General features: G+C 36.7%; 1 protein-coding gene across 1 annotated transcript in view; it reads left to right on the top strand.

Annotated features, from left to right (window-relative positions):
• LOC129231238 (calcium-activated chloride channel regulator 1-like) overlaps positions 1-17,466 on the top strand; it is an 89,686-nt gene that overhangs the window by 17,293 nt on the left and 54,927 nt on the right. The window contains exons 3-4 of the mRNA XM_054865510.1: positions 13,109-13,215; positions 16,182-16,352. Of these exons, the coding sequence (XP_054721485.1) occupies positions 13,109-13,215; positions 16,182-16,352 (278 nt within the window). The remainder of the gene's footprint in view (positions 1-13,108; positions 13,216-16,181; positions 16,353-17,466) is intronic.

Genomic DNA, 17,466 nt, shown 5'->3' on the forward strand with positions numbered 1-17,466 from the left:
AACGTGAGTTTTTCAGGAGCAACGAATTTTAGAGCTAAAGCGAATTTCTCGCTCTCAACACGAAACTATTTGGAAAGGAATCATGATGCTAAGTTTCGGCTTTGTTATTGACAACTAAACATTGACTTCGTGAATGAACTTTCATCCTTTCAGCATCACTGACTGCGCAAGTTCCCATTCACCGCACTGTAAACGTATCTTTATTAGTGTTACATATCAACATTCTTCATTTTTCATTTATTTATTCAAAATATGAAAGGTGATGAAATATTGTGGCACCTACGCACACTGTTTCATCTCAAGTTTGAAGATGGAGACAAAAAGCGACAGTTTGCGACACTTTAAGAAAATATAAAGATTCTTGATACACTTGAACAACTAGAAAGTGGGTCGAAGGTAGCACAACAATTAGTATGAAGTGAATCTTTCATACGTATAATTAAAACTCAAGAGAAGGCAATCCGTACAAGTACACACCTTAGTTTTAATATGGAGTTCGCAGAGTAGTGTTCAGCAAAATGCAAACAATATGAAATTTGAATTTGCTCTTGTATTGTAGAATATAGAAACCCTAAAAGAGGGGTGATACTATAGATGTAAATGCTAAAAAAGGAAATGTGAAGCTACTGCATTAAAAAATATATTGGAATGACGATGCTTAAATCATCTTTAATTTTTTAAGTTTTATTCTCATTTCTTAAGTGCTATCCTCATTTATTAAGTCTAAGAGCTTTTTTAAGTTTAAGCTCTTTATTTTTTATGTAATTTGTTGTATCTACTGTATAGTACTCTTACAGTGCAGTGCTTTGTTATAACTACATACTGTACGTACCGTACTGTTTCATTTTTACGTTTCTCTCTCCCATTGATCATTAAAAATTCAGCTTTTTATTAGAAACGGAAATATATAGTTAAAAATGGTCTAAAACAGTTTAAAAGGTGTTTAAAAATGTCTAAAATGAATGGGTATGTTAATAAAAATACCATGTACACAACACTTTTCCACAACGCGAAATTTCGACTAACGCGAGGAGTCTTGGAACGCATCCCTCGCGTAAGTCGGGATCCGACTGTATCAGGAGCGCCCCGAACTTAGGGAAGTTTCGGGTGGTCGGAAGTTCTCAATTTGCCGAAAAATTTTGCCAAATGATGATAATTTTGTTGAATAACCAAAAATTTCGCCGAATGATGTTGATTTTGCCAAATCGTCAGACAAAATTTGCCGAATAAGTACATTTTTGGGAAGAGTGACTACCCGTGACCTCCCATCGGAACGCCCTTCCCACTGTAAATATCCATTCGTGACATACCAGCTAAAGAGACGCTAAGAACATAACACGTGTCTTAAATTCGAATTAGGTGACTCATTTCCTAGGATGTAAAAAAGAAATTCATTCCTAATTGCCAGTAGGAGAGATAAAATCAAGCTGAGAATTCTTGAAAATATCATTTAAAATTGTCGTCTCTTAAATGACGCTCTAGCATTTAGTGATGATTAAATCAGATGAAAAGAAAGATATACACTGTAATATAAAGAAGTATTTGTGTCATTAGTGCTGATATTTCTTCAATTATCTTGTTTATCAGTTTCAAAAATGCTTATTTTTTCCCAAACTAATACGCTTAACAGCTAACATTTCCACAGTATTTTTCTTTTTTTCTTCTTTTATGGCGTGAACACTTTTTTTTTTTTGGTCGAACTTATATGCAATGTGGCGCATTGCAAAAATAATAAGTTAAGTCAGATCCATAATAGAATGAAAATAAACGGATGATGTTAATTATAGTTGCCAATGGATCATGTCTGTTCTAACGAATTTTTGAAGGAGAGTCGGTTCGTCTGTACGTCTTCAATAAAAAGACATGATTAAGCATCAAATAAAAATTGTTAATAACGAAAAATGAATGGAAATAAATATCTAATCAAAAAATATGTCGCTGCTTTTTTTGTTCATTTATGCTGCGCTGGTAACAGTCATCACCCGTATGATTAGAATTTAAAAGTAGTTAGGTAAAACTAATATTTGCTTAAATAACATTAAATTTGTAAGATGTGACATCTGATTTGTATAATTTTCATGCTTACTTATATTTTTACAAAAATATTCAGCATATATTTTCAGGCTTTCATTTATTTTTGCTTTCCTTTATCTGCTCTACTTTCCCCTGGATATTTTTTGCTTTAAGATGGTTTGAATTGCGAGCAAATGTAAAAAAAAAAGGGGAAAAAAAGAGATATTAAAAGATGTAGCCAAATTCTCTTTAATTTTGCTAATTCAACTGACTGAAAACTTATTGATTACAACAGAAATATTAAGTTTTGACGCTTATTCTAAATTTAGTATTGCAAATAAAAATTTCAAATTATTGCTTCAGTCCACATAAACACATTTATTAAACCAGCTACAAATTTATAATTTCGCTAAGTTCATATACTTCCAAAGATTTGACTTATTTAATATAATGGTTTTAGTGACGTGAACAACATAGGCATAGAGGCTTAGATGACAGCTACAAATTAAAGTAGAGTTTGAAAAACAAACACTAAGGAAGTAAAATTTGAAAAATAAAGAATAAAATTATGATTAATCAAACGGATTTTAAAATTATGATATCAGCTTGATGAAAATTTGATATTGACCTTTTAACTAAGATTTGCATTTGAATTATTTTTGTCTCAAACATGTATTTAATTCTTTAATGCATTACTTTTTTCGTCAGTTTAAACATAATTTATTTATATCATTTATGCTTATTTATAATTTCATTTATTTACTAATTCAAGATTCTTATTTTATTTACTGCTTCTTTTTTTTTTTGTAGTTCTTAAATTAAAAAAGCGAAGTACGCAAAGTTTTTTTTTTCTAATCTCACAATGAAAAAGCTCATTTACTTAAAAAAAAAAGTTTTTAAACATAGCGAAAAATATGCGTTCAATGTATTGCTTATTTGTTAAAAAAGTAAGAAATAAAGTTTTTAAACACCGAAAAATATGCGTAAAATGTATTGCAATTTGATTAACCCCGACCATGCGTACTTGCAAAGTTTTCTCCAAACAGCAATGTGCACTTTACTACTCTGAAAAATTAAGATTTTCTTACTTCCATCACCTCCTTAAGTACTCATAAGTGCATATTTAAAATTGCACATATACTTTATAATCTAAATATGCAGCTATCTAAATATGCTGCAAAATAAAACTTTCCACAAACGCTGATTAATTATTTCAACAGTGCTTTTTCTCCAACCTCTATAAGCATTTATGCAATATAAATTACAAGGACAGCACTGTTGTTATAGAGTCATTTCAAAATAATCTCATTTAACCTTCGTCTTCATACAACTTTGGTTGACTGCACAAATTGAAAAGAATCGTTATAGAAAAGTGCCTAAACAAACGCACAAACGTACACCGCCATACAATCGACATTTTCTTTAATTCCCAAATCATTACCAGAAGCAGAAAAATAGTCGTTAAATTGGTGCGAAAATCATTCAAAAGTTTGAGCGACCGTGCTTCTGTGGCGATGCTTTTGTCTTCGAATTGACCTTTATCTGACGAAAATGCCGCATTAATAAGTTTTGGCCGAAAGCCACAGTACCGCCTTGCCACGTGGTTTCGGTAATCCACACCCCTTGTCTCGACTCGTGTAAACTTTGTTTTTTTTCCTATTGTTTTATTAAAAATAAACGCGGAAAAGCAAAGATAGCAGACAAACAGCTTTTTAAAGGTATTGAATCATTTCAAGACCGATGGCATAATTTATCATATTTGTTTTTGACAGCTTTTCTCTCACCTATAAACGTCATATAATGGATATTATATGCATGATATTCGGCAGTATCATCACTATTGAAGCAATGTATCTAATTATTTCTCACATTTCTTTAAGAATGTTTTTCTTTCTTTCCTTCTTTTTTTTTTTTTTTTTTTTTTTTGTTACACGAGAGGAACTTCTACTTTAAATATTCGTTAAAATTAGCTATTGCGAGACATTTTATGACTCCTGAAAATGGTTCATGTTAATAAGAGTGGCCATTTGGAGGACTGGATTCAATTGGAAACATTGGCGCTTTTGAAAAAATATTTTGGTAGGTAAGATTCAATGATATGAGGCATATTCATTTTAGTCTAATATGCTAAAAATCTTTCATGAAGGAATGGTGAGAACAAGGATATTGGGTAGGGACTACTTTCTGGTCCGGGGCGGACTGGCCCGCCGGCCGTTGTTTTTCGAAAAAAATTTAACACCTTCAACTATGGCTGAAAATAAACAAGTGGGTTCCCTTGTATCATGGAAAATAAAATTTGATGTCATTACTGCCGCATGTTAATGAGGAATGGTATTTTGAGGTTAGGAACGGAGGTAAGAATTTATTGTGTGACATGACTCCTTGTCCAACTAAAACGAACTAAAACACAATATTAAAAAATTGAATATACTTAAACAATCAGTATTTGAGACACTTGTGAAAGGAATAATAAATAAATAAATATATACTTTTAATTAAACAAGTTATTAAGTAACATAAACAGTCACACAAGGTGCGTGACATGCCACGGAGGTGAGAATTCACATGTTGTGAACAAAAAATATACTAAATAAAAATTATTATTAAAAAATTGTTGGCAGGTTTAAATAGATATATTTTTGATGAAATTAAAAATCATTGTTAAATGAATTGTTCCTTAACATGTTTACTGTAAAAGGCGCGTGACATAAAAGTTACACATTTTGAAGAATGACCCATATGTCGATACATTGTATCACCAACACACACAGAGACACTAAAAGACACAAGCAGGGCCTGAATAAACTAAGTAGGCCGTGACCTTGGGTTCCCCATTTGTAGGGTGACTGAATTGTTTTAGTCAAAGACTACGGAAAGCGGTTTCTGACGCTTCGGCAAACGCTGTTTTCACCAGTAGACACGATGCGTACGCAATACCGACTGGGCTCAGGACTGCCGGGACGCGGTTAAATTTAGAGAGGTTCTTTGACTGTTAAATGGTTGAATGTAATTTGGTGAAAAAAAATTCTAGTATCGGTTTTAGTATAAGAACTGTATTCAACTGTAACGCCATTTTCACTACTATGTCCAATAAATGTTCTTCGTTAACCACTGTCATGGGTCCTGTCAGTTCTTTTTATCTCTGCTACCAATTTCATTTGATGCTTTCGGTTATGGATCCCTATGCAATTGTCATTTCTTTGGGTGTAATCTACCAATATCCGTATACGTTTCACGTAAATTTAGAACCCTAAGTGTGTGTATTGCGTATCTCTAAGGAAATATATATTTCAACTTTATAAAAATGTCGCTCCCTCCCGCCCCCCCCCCCCCCATTTTTTTTCAACCAAAAACGAAGTATGCAAAATATTAGCTCAAGCAGTCAACTGAAAATCGGGCCTCATTGGATGTTTTTAAATTTTCGACAAAAGCTTTTTACTTCCTTTTACAACGAGCTGATGTGTGCTTCACATGACTTCCTTTTATTCCAATTTAATGTCATTTTCCCATTATTGGTAATTTTAATGTGATTCAATAGTTTACTCTCTAAAAATCTCTAACAGTGGCCAAATTGAAACCAGATTTAAAAAAAAAAATTTAACTCGCTAAATTTGTCGCCAAGTTGGCGACAAAATTTGGCGATCAAAAGATTGACGATATATCGCCAAGTGTCCGCCAAATTGTAACACCACTTGAGTTTACATCGAAATTAACAATAATTTAATGGTACTAATTTAGGAGCAGTTTTAATTGAAATTTATTTTGTTTATTCGAGTAGCGATTTAGTCCAAGACCTTTTTTTATTCTTTAAAATTTTTTTTATGTTATTTAAAAGCACGATGCAAAAGGGGGAAAGTATCGTCACATGATAAATGCTGAAACACTGTACACCAGTGTATACTTATTCAAAATATAAAATAAATAATTTTTTAAAAAAAATATTACTTTTACCATCATTTTGTAAAATCAAGATGATTATAAAGTATCTACAAAATGTTTCTAAAAAGCGAATTTCATTAAAAAATAGTTATTTTTTCGCTGAGTGAAAAATTAATAAGTTGTAAAATGGATGATGTGATCATATCTATAGTTACAAGGAACAAAATAACTGAAAAAAAAAATGTTTCAGGAAAAGCTGGGGTGAAGATATTGTAACGGATTCCGTGCGACTTCCACTTTCTTGAAATGAAGACACAGTTCTTGATAAAAACACAGGAAATTTATTTACACTATGTACAGGAGAGATCTTCAACAACTGCTAAATTATTCATCAGCAATTAAGCAATTATCACACAACACCGTAAACTCAACGTTTACACACGTATTTACTTCCAAATACGAAAACAACACAGCGAAATGCCTCGCTATAAACAGAGCAAAATGCTCCTCAGTTCGAAATATCAATCGAAACTAAACTGTTTATCCATCGCTAACGGCTTAAATACACCGAAAAGAAATTTCTCAAATATTCCACACGCTTCTGTAAAGTAGTAGACCGTTATCAATGAAAAGAAAGAAAATAGGGGTCGTATACTTTAGCCGAATGAAAAAGGGGTTGTATATTCATTACGGGAAACTATTTACAGGTTACGTTCCTACAATAATTACTATTTACAGAATTTGTAACATTGCCCCCTTCCCAAGGACTGCACGTCCCGGGCAGTACAATCCCCAGAAAGGGTGCCAAACTTCTATCACAAGTTTACAAATATACACATTAATTAATAACTAACAGATACAGAAAACACAATAATAACAAGAAATATTACTAAACATTAAAAGCAAAAATTATCTACAACTTTTATGTTATCAACCATGGTTGTTTACGTAATACTCATGAACTATGGCCATAGTATGGGGCTAACCGATCATAATGTACAACCCTAGGTTTTGCATTAGGTGATTTTTGGATCCTCACTACGACGTCATTTAGTCGGTTAACGACTTTGTAGGGTCCATCCCAATGCGACTGCAATTTGGGTGAAAGACCTTTCCGTCGGATGGGATTCCATAACCAAACCTTGTCGCCTTCGTTGAATTCATGTCCAGTAGACCTTGTGTCGTATCGGATCTTCATCTTCTCCGCCGCGATGTTGATTCGCTCTCGTGCGAAGTTATGAACGTCTTCCAACCGGGCCTGGAGATCCTGGATGTACTCCTCAGGCGATGCAGGCGCATCCGGAGGACGACCGAAGACGAGATCACAAGGTAGCCGAAGCTCTCGTCCGAAGAGCATCTGAGATGGGGCAAATCCGGTAGTCTCGTGGACAGCACTGCGGTAGGCCAGCAGGAACAAAGGTAGCTTCTTGTCCCAATCCTGTTGATTTCTGGATACCATAAGCGAGAGATTATTCAGGATTGTGCGGTTAAATCTCTCCACCATGCCGTCCGATTGTGGGTGTAGTGGTGTTGTCCTAGTTTTCTCAATTCCGAGAATTTGACATAGGTCCTTAAACACAGCAGAGATGAAATTCCTCCCTTGATCGGAATGAATCTGCAAAGGTGTTCCATATCTCGAGATCCAATGTTGGACTAGAGTCTCTGCTACGGTGGTAGCCTCTTGATCTGGAATGGGATATGCTTCCGGCCATTTGGTGAAGTAGTCGATGGAAACAAGAATGTATTTGTTCCCATCAGCAGTTCTTGGTAGAGGACCCAGGATGTCGATCCCAATTCGTTCGAAAGGAGCTCCAACGTTGTACAGATGTAGCTTCCCTCTGCTTCTCTTCTTCGGTCCTTTACGAGCAGCACAGGCGTCACAAGAATGGCACCACTTCTCCACGTCATCCTTCGCCTTGCTCCAGAAGAAGCGCTCCCGAAATTTATTGAGGGTTTTCAAGACACCAAAATGTCCTCCAGTCGCACTACTATGTATTTCTTTCAAAACATCTGAAATCCTTGATCGGGGAAGTAGTAACTGCCACCTAGATGTTTCACCGTCGTCAGATTCCCATTTCCGGTGTAACACGCCGTTCCGTAAATGGAGTGAGTTCCATAAAGCCCAGTATCTTTTTGTTGCAATACTGAAGATGGAAACGTCCTGCCAGCTAGGGCGTCGACTGTCACTTTCCATGAACTCTAAAATTGGTTTTATGTCGGGGTCTTCAAGTTGATCTTTTCGAACTTGGTCATCACTCCATGGATCAGGTTCTGATGATGTTGGAGTCACTGTCACCTGATAGGCGGTAGGGCTAGTCGTTCCATACTGCTTCTCGATTCGGGAACAATAGTGGCAGTTCTCAGGACAGGGTCTCCTTGATAAAGCGTCAGCATTACCGTGAGATAACCCTTTTCGATGCTTGATCTCCATGTCATATTCCTGGAGCCGCTGTATCCATCTGGCTATCTGGCCTTCCGGATTTTTGAAGTTCAAAAGCCAAGTTAATGAGGCATGATCTGTCCGAAGCAGAAATTTTCGGCCGTAGAGGTAATGATGGAAGTGTTCTACAACTTTCACTATGGCCAGTAACTCCTTTCTGGTGACGCAGTAATTTCGCTCCGACTTTGATAAGCATTTGCTCCAGTAAGCGATGACATGTTCATTTCCGTCAATTTCTTGGGATAAAACAGCTCCGATGCCCTCGTTGCTCGCATCAGTGTCTAGGATGAAGGATTTTTCAGGCTGAGGATAGGCGAGGATAGGCGTTGATGTTAAAGCCTCCTTCAGTCGTAGAAATGCATCTTCGCATTCTTTGGACCATTCAAACTTTTGCTTGCTCTCCGTCAGCTTATGCAAAGGTCGTGCAATGTTGGAAAAACCCTTCACAAACTTCCTGTAGTACGTGCAGAGCCCCAGGAAACTTCGCAGCTGATGGATGTTTTCGGGACGACTCCAACTCTTGACAGCAGACACCTTTTCTGGATCGGTTTGTACACCTTCAGAAGAGATGATGTGACCAAGGTAGTTCACTTCCCGGCGGAACAAATTACATTTGGACGGGCTTAACTTCAGATTGGCTTCCTTAAGCTTTTGCAGCACCTTCCTAAGATTTGCCAGATGTTCTTCGAAGCTGCGTCCCACGATGATGATATCGTCTAAGTAGACCAGACAGGATTCGTAAGAGAGTCCTCTTAACACTGTCTCCATAAGACGCTCGAACGTAGCTGGTGCATTGTAGAGGCCGAAGGGCATCACTTTGAACTGCCATAAGCCTTGTCCAGTTGTAAACGCTGTCTTCTCTCGGTCATCAGGGTGTATCTCAACCTGCCAGTAGCCGCTCTTCAAGTCCAGGGTCGAAAACCACTTGTGTCCGGAAAGAGTGTCCAAGGTGTCGTCTATCCGTGGAAGAGGGTAACTGTCTTTCTTGGTGATTTCATTCAGTCGTCGGTAATCGACACAAAATCTGGTGGAGCCATCTTTCTTTCGGACCAAGACGATGGGAGAGGCCCAAGGACTGGATGAGGGTTCGATTACATCATTCTCCTTCATCTCTTTCAGAAGGGTTTCAACCTCTTCCTTCTTAGCGAATGGTAGTCGTCTTGGATGCTGTTTAATAGGGGGGTGTTCTCCAGTGTAAATCCTATGCTGCGTTAAATTCGTACGGCCAACATCCTCCGATGTAGATGAAAACAGATGCTTGAAGTCGTCCACCAATTGTTCCGCAGCAGTTCTTTGATCCTTCGATAAGGGTGCACTCCCAATTAACTTCGATGTCAAGGACTCAGAAGACACAGTCTCGGGGGAATTGATTCTTCTAATGATGCAGTTTACGGGAGTACAAGTTGCTAACACTTCGCCTTTCCGGATATTCCTTGGCCTTTCACTCACGTTGGCGACTCTCACAGGAATTACATCCTTAGAAAGGTCCACAAGCGTAGATGCTACCAGTACTCCTTTTAGGCTATTGCTTAGGTTAGGGTATTCAATGAGTCCAAATCGAAAACTATTGCTTTCTTCAAGGGAGCCAGGTATTAATGATTCTGACCTTGAGGGAATCGATAAATCTGTTTGAGCTATTATTTGATGAGCGGATTTTACATCACTCTCTGCAGGGAAAACGGCTATGTCTTCTCTCATCGAGTGCAGCTCATTAGTCTTGAAGTCAAGAGTGAAGTCATATTTCTTCAAAAAGTCCAATCCGAGAATGAAGGGGTCCGTGATATTAGCGACGAATGCCGTATGATGGTAGGTGGCATTCCCAAACACTATTTCCAAGTCCACTTTACCGTCAATCTCAATTTTGTCACCTGTCACAGTCTGGAGACTTACGCGTGGCGATGTCCACAGCAGTTTCAATCCAAATTCACGAGCCACATCTGTCCTAATGATTGTCACATTGGCTCCAGTGTCAACAATCAGTCTGCAGGGGTTCCCATTTACATGTGCGTAAATGAAAAGTCCATCACTGCCACTACTAGAAGAGGAAATCTGCAGAGCTTTAGTGGTGGTGATTTCCTTCCCTCGCGTAGCTTGGCGAGCCGGACAACTCCTTCGCAGGTGTCCTTCACTTCCGCATTTCCAGCACTTCTGCTCTTGTTTCTTTTGGGCTGTTATGCTGCTCAACTGTCTTGTCAAGTCACCGAGTTGTCTCTCAAGTTCAGCGAGGTGGGACGACCTGGAATCAGACTCATCAGCTTCCAGAGTTCGGATGGGATGGCGATTCACACGGGTTGCTTGCTGGGCGGCCTCGTATCTCATCGCATACACAACAGCAGAATTCAGGTCTTTGACATCCGCCATCCGTAGAGCTTTCTGGATTTCCGGATCTCGAACCCCGTCGATGTAATAGTTGAGTGCCAGGTTGTCTCGAACATCCGCAGGACAGTCGCAAAAAGCAAGATGAGACAGTCTCTCGATGTCCGCCGCAAGCTCTTGCAGGGTTTCCCCGGTTTTCTGGAAACGGGATTTCAACTGGAGTCGGCTCAAATCTTTCTGGCACTTCTCACCGAAGCGAAGCTCCAACGCAGATGTGAGGGCGGCGAAATCCAGGCGCTGGCTGTCCGGAAGGGTCTGAAGAATCTCCGCTGCGTCACCTCTCAGGGATGCTGCAAGATGACAGGCCTTGGTAGCAGAGTCCCATCCGTTCGCTTCCGCCACTATCATGAATTGAGTTTTGTAAACCTGCCACGAAGTTTTCCCATCAAATGTGGCAAGTTTAATGGACGGTCGAGCAACCGATGTGGGAGCGCCAAACTGTACAGAGCTGCTTTCCGCGGTCGCCAATCTCCTTTCCACGTCCTTAATTATTTCTTCCTTAAATGAAGTCAATTTCTTGTCTTCTTCTTCCAACTTATTTTCCATATTGGCGATGCGCTCTTCCACAGTATCAAATTTTTCTTCCAGAGCATCGACTTTATCTCCCATGGCGGTTAGTTGATTCTCCATCATGGTTTTCATCGACGTTAGGTCACTTTTCATTTCATCGTGACTTGTAGTAATTTTAGCAGTTAAATCACTATTTAACAGTTCTTGGTTAGTCGTTAATTCATTTTTTAATTGTTCTTGATTTGCAGTAAAACTTGCAGTCAAGTCACTTTTCAATTGGTTTTGATTAGCCGCCATATCATTTTTCACAGAGTTGATTGCATCAAGCAGTTGTTTTAATTGTTCATCCATTGCGCGAGTAATCACCATAAAAATAAAGTCCAAATTTAAAAAGTCTTTATGAAAAAATGTCCAAAGTCACACTTACTGCAAGAAAGTCCTGAAGAAGCCCCACGTTGGGCGCCAAATTGTAACGGATTCCGTGCGACTTCCACTTTCTTGAAATGAAGACACAGTTCTTGATAAAAACACATTAAATTTATTTACACTATGTACAGGAGAGATCTTCAACAACTGCTAAATTATTCATCAGCAATTAAGCAATTATCACACAACACCGTAAACTCAACGTTTACACACGTATTTACTTCCAAATACGAAAACAACACAGCGAAATGCCTCGCTATAAACAGAGCAAAATGCTCCTCAGTTCGAAATATCAATCGAAACTAAACTGTTTATTCATCGCTAACGGCTTAAATACACCGAAAAGAAATTTCTCAAATATTCCACACACTTCTGTAAAGTAGTAGACCGTTATCAATGAAAAGAAAGAAAATAGGGGTCGTATACTTTAGCCGAATGAAAAAGGGGTTGTATATTCATTACGGGAAACTATTTACAGGTTACGTTCCTACAATAATTACTATTTACAGAATTTGTAACAATATCATAACATACACATAGGGGATAATCCTGATTTTCTGTAAGAAATAAAACAAAAGCATTCAGAAGTTTTATCTTTTTTGTTGAGAATGTAGTGAGGTCATATTCACATTTGTTTATTTCTGTAACATTTTTGTTCTTCAAAAGATAAATGGAAATATTTTTAAAAATATAAGAGCAAAAAGTAACTGCAAAGCAAAAGTAACAACAAAAATGTGGCAGACTAGGATGGGAAAAATATCGACTTAATATAGATATTGACTGAAAGTAATTGTTATTTTTTGCAAATATGTGGTTGGAAAGGGAAAAAAAGGGGGAAGGGGTTGGAGGGTTTCTTACTCATGTTTTTTGTATTGCAATTTAAAAATCCTGGAACTTAATTATTCATAATATGTCTTGTAAATATTAGTTGTGATGGTTCTTCTTTAATATTTCATTCAGTTTTACGCATCTTCTACACTATTTGTTTTGTTTTTACTCCATACACTTTCATACTATACGCTATAGTAATTTTTGCAGGAAATTACATTTATTTATTGTTAATAAATGAATTCATCGAAGCTTCTTGTTGAAGGTACACTTTTGAAAAATATATTTTGGAAAATATTTTTTTCCGGCAAATAATCGGCAAAATTTGGCCGGTTATGAATTATCGGCAAAGCGGCCGATCATATACAATTAATCGGCGCATTGCTAGTAGAAATTATCACATTATTTATGACACATAAGTCAAGGGATTTCATAAAAAAGGAGAATTTAAAACTCTATTAAAAAGAAAAATAGATAAATTATGTATTCAAACCAATTTAAAGTAACAAATTTAATTTTTGACATGGCTTTTGAAACGATTTGATAGGGAAATATTTAATCATTGCTTAACTGTTTGTCTCCCCTGCCTTGAAAAAAAAAACGATTCCTGATATAAAAAATATTTATTTTTTACAGAAAGGCAACTGGTTCACGAGTGGGCACATCTAAAGTATGGAGTATTTGATGAATACGGCATTCCTGGAGATAAACGATATCCTATGTTTTACAACGAAAATGGAAAGGTATTCATTTTCCCCTACCACAGGAATTTACCCTACCGTTTTAATAATAAATCTTTTTTTTTTTTTTTTGTATTGGTACTGAGGAAAGTTTTATTTAAAAGAAATGTATATATTTTTTCAATATATCGTCGCTAAAAAGACGAATGGGTATATCTCACTTTTAAGCATTTTGCAGAAAACCGATTTAAGGGTTTCCAGTTTACTGTATTGCTTGAGAACCGCCACCAGTGTGAGCGGCTGCCACTTTTTTAATATTCATTGTAGAGATATGCCCATTAGTCGGATTATAAAATCGACTTCAGACATTTTGGTGGTGATCATAACTCATTTTTTGATTTTTTTCGACATAGCTCATTCGTCTTTTTAGCTACGATATGTTCATGTAAATTTTATAAAGATCGTAGCATTTTAAGATCTTTTTCATTGTTTTATGAAGTTTTACATTACCTTTCTTTTCACCCTTCAGAATTTTAGAGCAGAATTTAGTAAATGGAAGGAGCAGGTCCAATCATTGGCTTAGCAAAAGCTGAGGATGAGACTCCAAGTCACATGACTCAACAACGACGAATGGTTGACACGTTTTGAGTCAAACTAGCGAAAGAAACCTGATTTCTTCCAATGCTTTGAAATCTATCACGTGACTTGGGGTCTTTGGTTCACGAAAGAAAGCCTTTACTCCCTATATTTTATCTCTTCTCAATGCTCTGAACTTGCACCATGAGCAAAATACACCAAGGAAAAAAAAAATTAGTTTTACTTTGTTTTATCAAATATTTTACTTGTTTCAGTAAGTATTATTATTTTGCACAATATGTGGCATTTAGAATAAATAGCTGCTGAAATATTTTTTACTAATAAACATTTTAAACATTTTTTGTGGGGCTATGGGGTGTGAGAAAATTTCTTGCATGGTAAGTTCTCATTTTGACGCGAGTCCTGGAGGATTAAAAAAAGTAAATGGCTCAAATCGGAATTTTGTTCCACAATAGAAAGATTTGAGAAGTATCAACTCTATCGAACATTACCTACCCTCAGGACTTTTCAAATCTTAAAGCTATTGAATTGTAAATTTTATTCAGTCATTATATTTTAGCTTCGAATTATTAGACTAAAGAAAAACCAAACCATATTTAAGATAATGAAGTTTTTTGTTACAAGATACTTGTTGTTTAAATTGGTTTATGGGATGTTAAAGAAAATATATGTAGAAGGGAAAACAGTTCAAGAGTGCTCGATCAAAAGTTTTCAAAAAAAAAAAAAAAAAAAATGTATCGTGACAAGTTACAATGTCTGTTGAAACTCCTTTTTCTCTTAAAAAAAATATGATCCAACCCTTAAAAATCCAGATAATAGTTACTTAAAGTTTATTTTCGGTTTTGCACTCATTTCAAAAACTACCAACAGTAATAAGTCATAGCTTATGAGAACACTGAATGATTTTGACTGATATGTAATTAAACCGATATTTTGAGCTAAGTGGCTAAACCGTCAGTTACAGAATTATATCACAATTCTAAATATATGCCCACTTATATAAGCTGTCGTAACATTCATGTGGGAATAAGACACTAAATAATGGCCTCCCCCCCCCCAAAAAAAATAGCTACTTTGAAAGTAAATAGTTGAAAATATAATAAAATTGTCTCAGATACAAGTAATAAAAATGGCTAAAGCAAGAGAAGATTAAATGTAAGGAAAATAACAGTTCAATAAATTGCTAAAAGTTTAAACAAGCGAAATTTGGGCCAATTCCCGGTCTTCAGGGAGACCAAATGCTTTGGAATAAAGGAAGTGCATTCGGCAGTTTTTAAGCGTCATAAATACAATGAGATACACACACAACTAGAATTTTTTAACAATCCACTAAAAACAAGAGTGATGAAAGAAAACCATTTTATTTATAATAATTGAAACTTTAAAACTTTCTATTTAAGTGCTAAACTTGCTATTTACTAACGGAATTTATTCCTTTTTTTTATTACTTCCTTTTGAAAGCACTCTCCTGCACATATGGATTCTTGAAATACATGTATGCTGTTGATTCCTCAGATTTCTCATTGACCAGTGCAAAATGTCAGCTGAAATACTGCGAATTTTATCATGAATTCTACGTTTTAATGTTAAAAATCTCTGGATGAGTAAAAACAGAGAATTCAAGATGAAACTCGCAGTAACAGAGATGCTACAGCGGTTAATGCATAATCTCAATAGGCAGATTTCAGGAATGTATTCAGATAGGAGGACATCATCTAAAGAAAGTAGTTTTTTTTATTTATCTTAATGACAAATTCCATTAGTGTTTCTGAAATGGCAAATTTTAACTGAATTGAACTGATCAAGTGTTGTATTTCGTTTCTATATGCAAATCTCATTACATAAAAAAAGTCAGGAGTCTTAGTGCCATTTTGTGAGGAGAGGAACAAATTTGAGAGCGAAAAGTTTTTTAAATTTTTAACAGCAAAATATACTTTTTCCTAAAATAAGAAATAACAATGTTTGATTGAAAAAAAAATTACAGATTACTGCAAACACTTGTTTCGGGGTTACAAGGAACCCCCTTTTTTAACGCAAAATAAGTGAGCTCATGGATGAAAAGGCATCCAACAAAAGCCAGAACCCATCCATAAGCTCACTTACTCTGCATTTAAAAAGGTGTTCTTTGCAACCCCGACACACGTGTATGCAGTAATCTGTCACTTGTTATGAAATTAAACGTTGTTAGTTTTGTATTTTATATTTCAAGCACAAAGTTATTTTTTCAAATTTATACTTTAATCTGTTATTTTGTTTTCTTTTGGAATAAACATAAAAGTATTGGACTAAGCTTAAAACAAACTGAGTTTTTGAAAGAATTTTATCAGTTAATAAATATATTTTCCTTTCTTATAAATAACTTGACTTAGTAAGAAGTAAAAGGCGTGAAAACATCAAACACTTTAATTTAATATTTTGCATTTGTATTTCAGATCCGACCAACAAGCTGTGTGCGTGACATTAAAGGTTGGATAGAATCCCGAGATGGGGGACCATGCAAAATGACACTCGATGGTGAGGTCGAGAAGGATTGCATTTTTATCCCTAACATGCACAGTAATGAAGCGAAAGCTTCAATTATGTACATGCCATTTATACCATCAGTAAGTACAGTTTAGGAGGGATACGCAAATTTTGTTATTGATGCACTTTCGTTGTATAATTCTCTAACTACACTGGTGGACAAAATTAAGAGATGGAAGGCATTTTCGTGCATTTCTCGGGAAATAGCACATAAAACCTGGATAGTTGGTTGCCATATAATGGCGCTATGGTGCTGATGTCGCCGAGATGAGTTTACGCATTCTTGTGGGAGTTGCTAAGGCAGCCAAGGGAGAAGTACAAAAGTCTAGAGCCAGCTGCTCAGCTCATTCCACTCTACAGCAGATATTGTAATGTGCTATTTGTAATGTGCTTCTCGAATAATCTTGTTGTTTTTTGTTGATTTTAAGGTGAAATGAGTTAATATCATCGTTTAGACGAAGGTATGAGGTGGAGAATTGTGGGTAGACTTGAGGCAGGATAGTCCCAAGCTCAGGTTGCTAGGGAATTGGGTGAAACTCCAAGCGTTGTTTCGAATTTGTGGAGTATGTTTAAAAACAGTGGGACAGTGCCCAGAAGACCAGGACAAGGTCGTCCGAGAGCAACAACGTCCAATTAAGACCAGTATTTGTTACTTACAGCCGAGCGCCAGAGGACGTCTACAGCGACATAACTGTCAACGGACCTCACTGCTGCCACAGGAACATTAGTTTCAAGGAAGACAGTTGACAGGAGGCTCAGTGAAAGAGGATGCATGCTAGGAAGTCCGCCATTTGAATCTCACTCACTCATTCCCACAAAAGAGAGCGTTTACAACGGTGCAGACAGCATCTAAACTGAACGCAAATCCAATAGGCTAATGTTCTTTTCATAGATGAGTCCAAATTCTGTCTACAACTTGATTCTCGGCGAATATTCATATGGAGGGAACCTGGGACCCGATTCCATCCCTGTGACATCATGGAAAGGGACCGTTATGCAGGTGGACGAATGATGGTTTGGGCAGGAATCATGCAAGATACCCGCACACCACTTCATGTGTTTGACACTGGTTCCGTGAATGAACAGAGGTACAGGGAGGAGATCCTACAACCCTATGTGCGTCTTTTCAGGGGTGCTGTTGGCCCTGAATTCGTTTTTATGGACGATAATGCTAGACCACATAGAGCAGTACTG

This window comes from Uloborus diversus, chromosome 10 (assembly GCF_026930045.1).
Source record: "Uloborus diversus isolate 005 chromosome 10, Udiv.v.3.1, whole genome shotgun sequence".
In the NCBI taxonomy this organism is placed as follows: Eukaryota; Metazoa; Arthropoda; class Arachnida; order Araneae; family Uloboridae; genus Uloborus; species Uloborus diversus.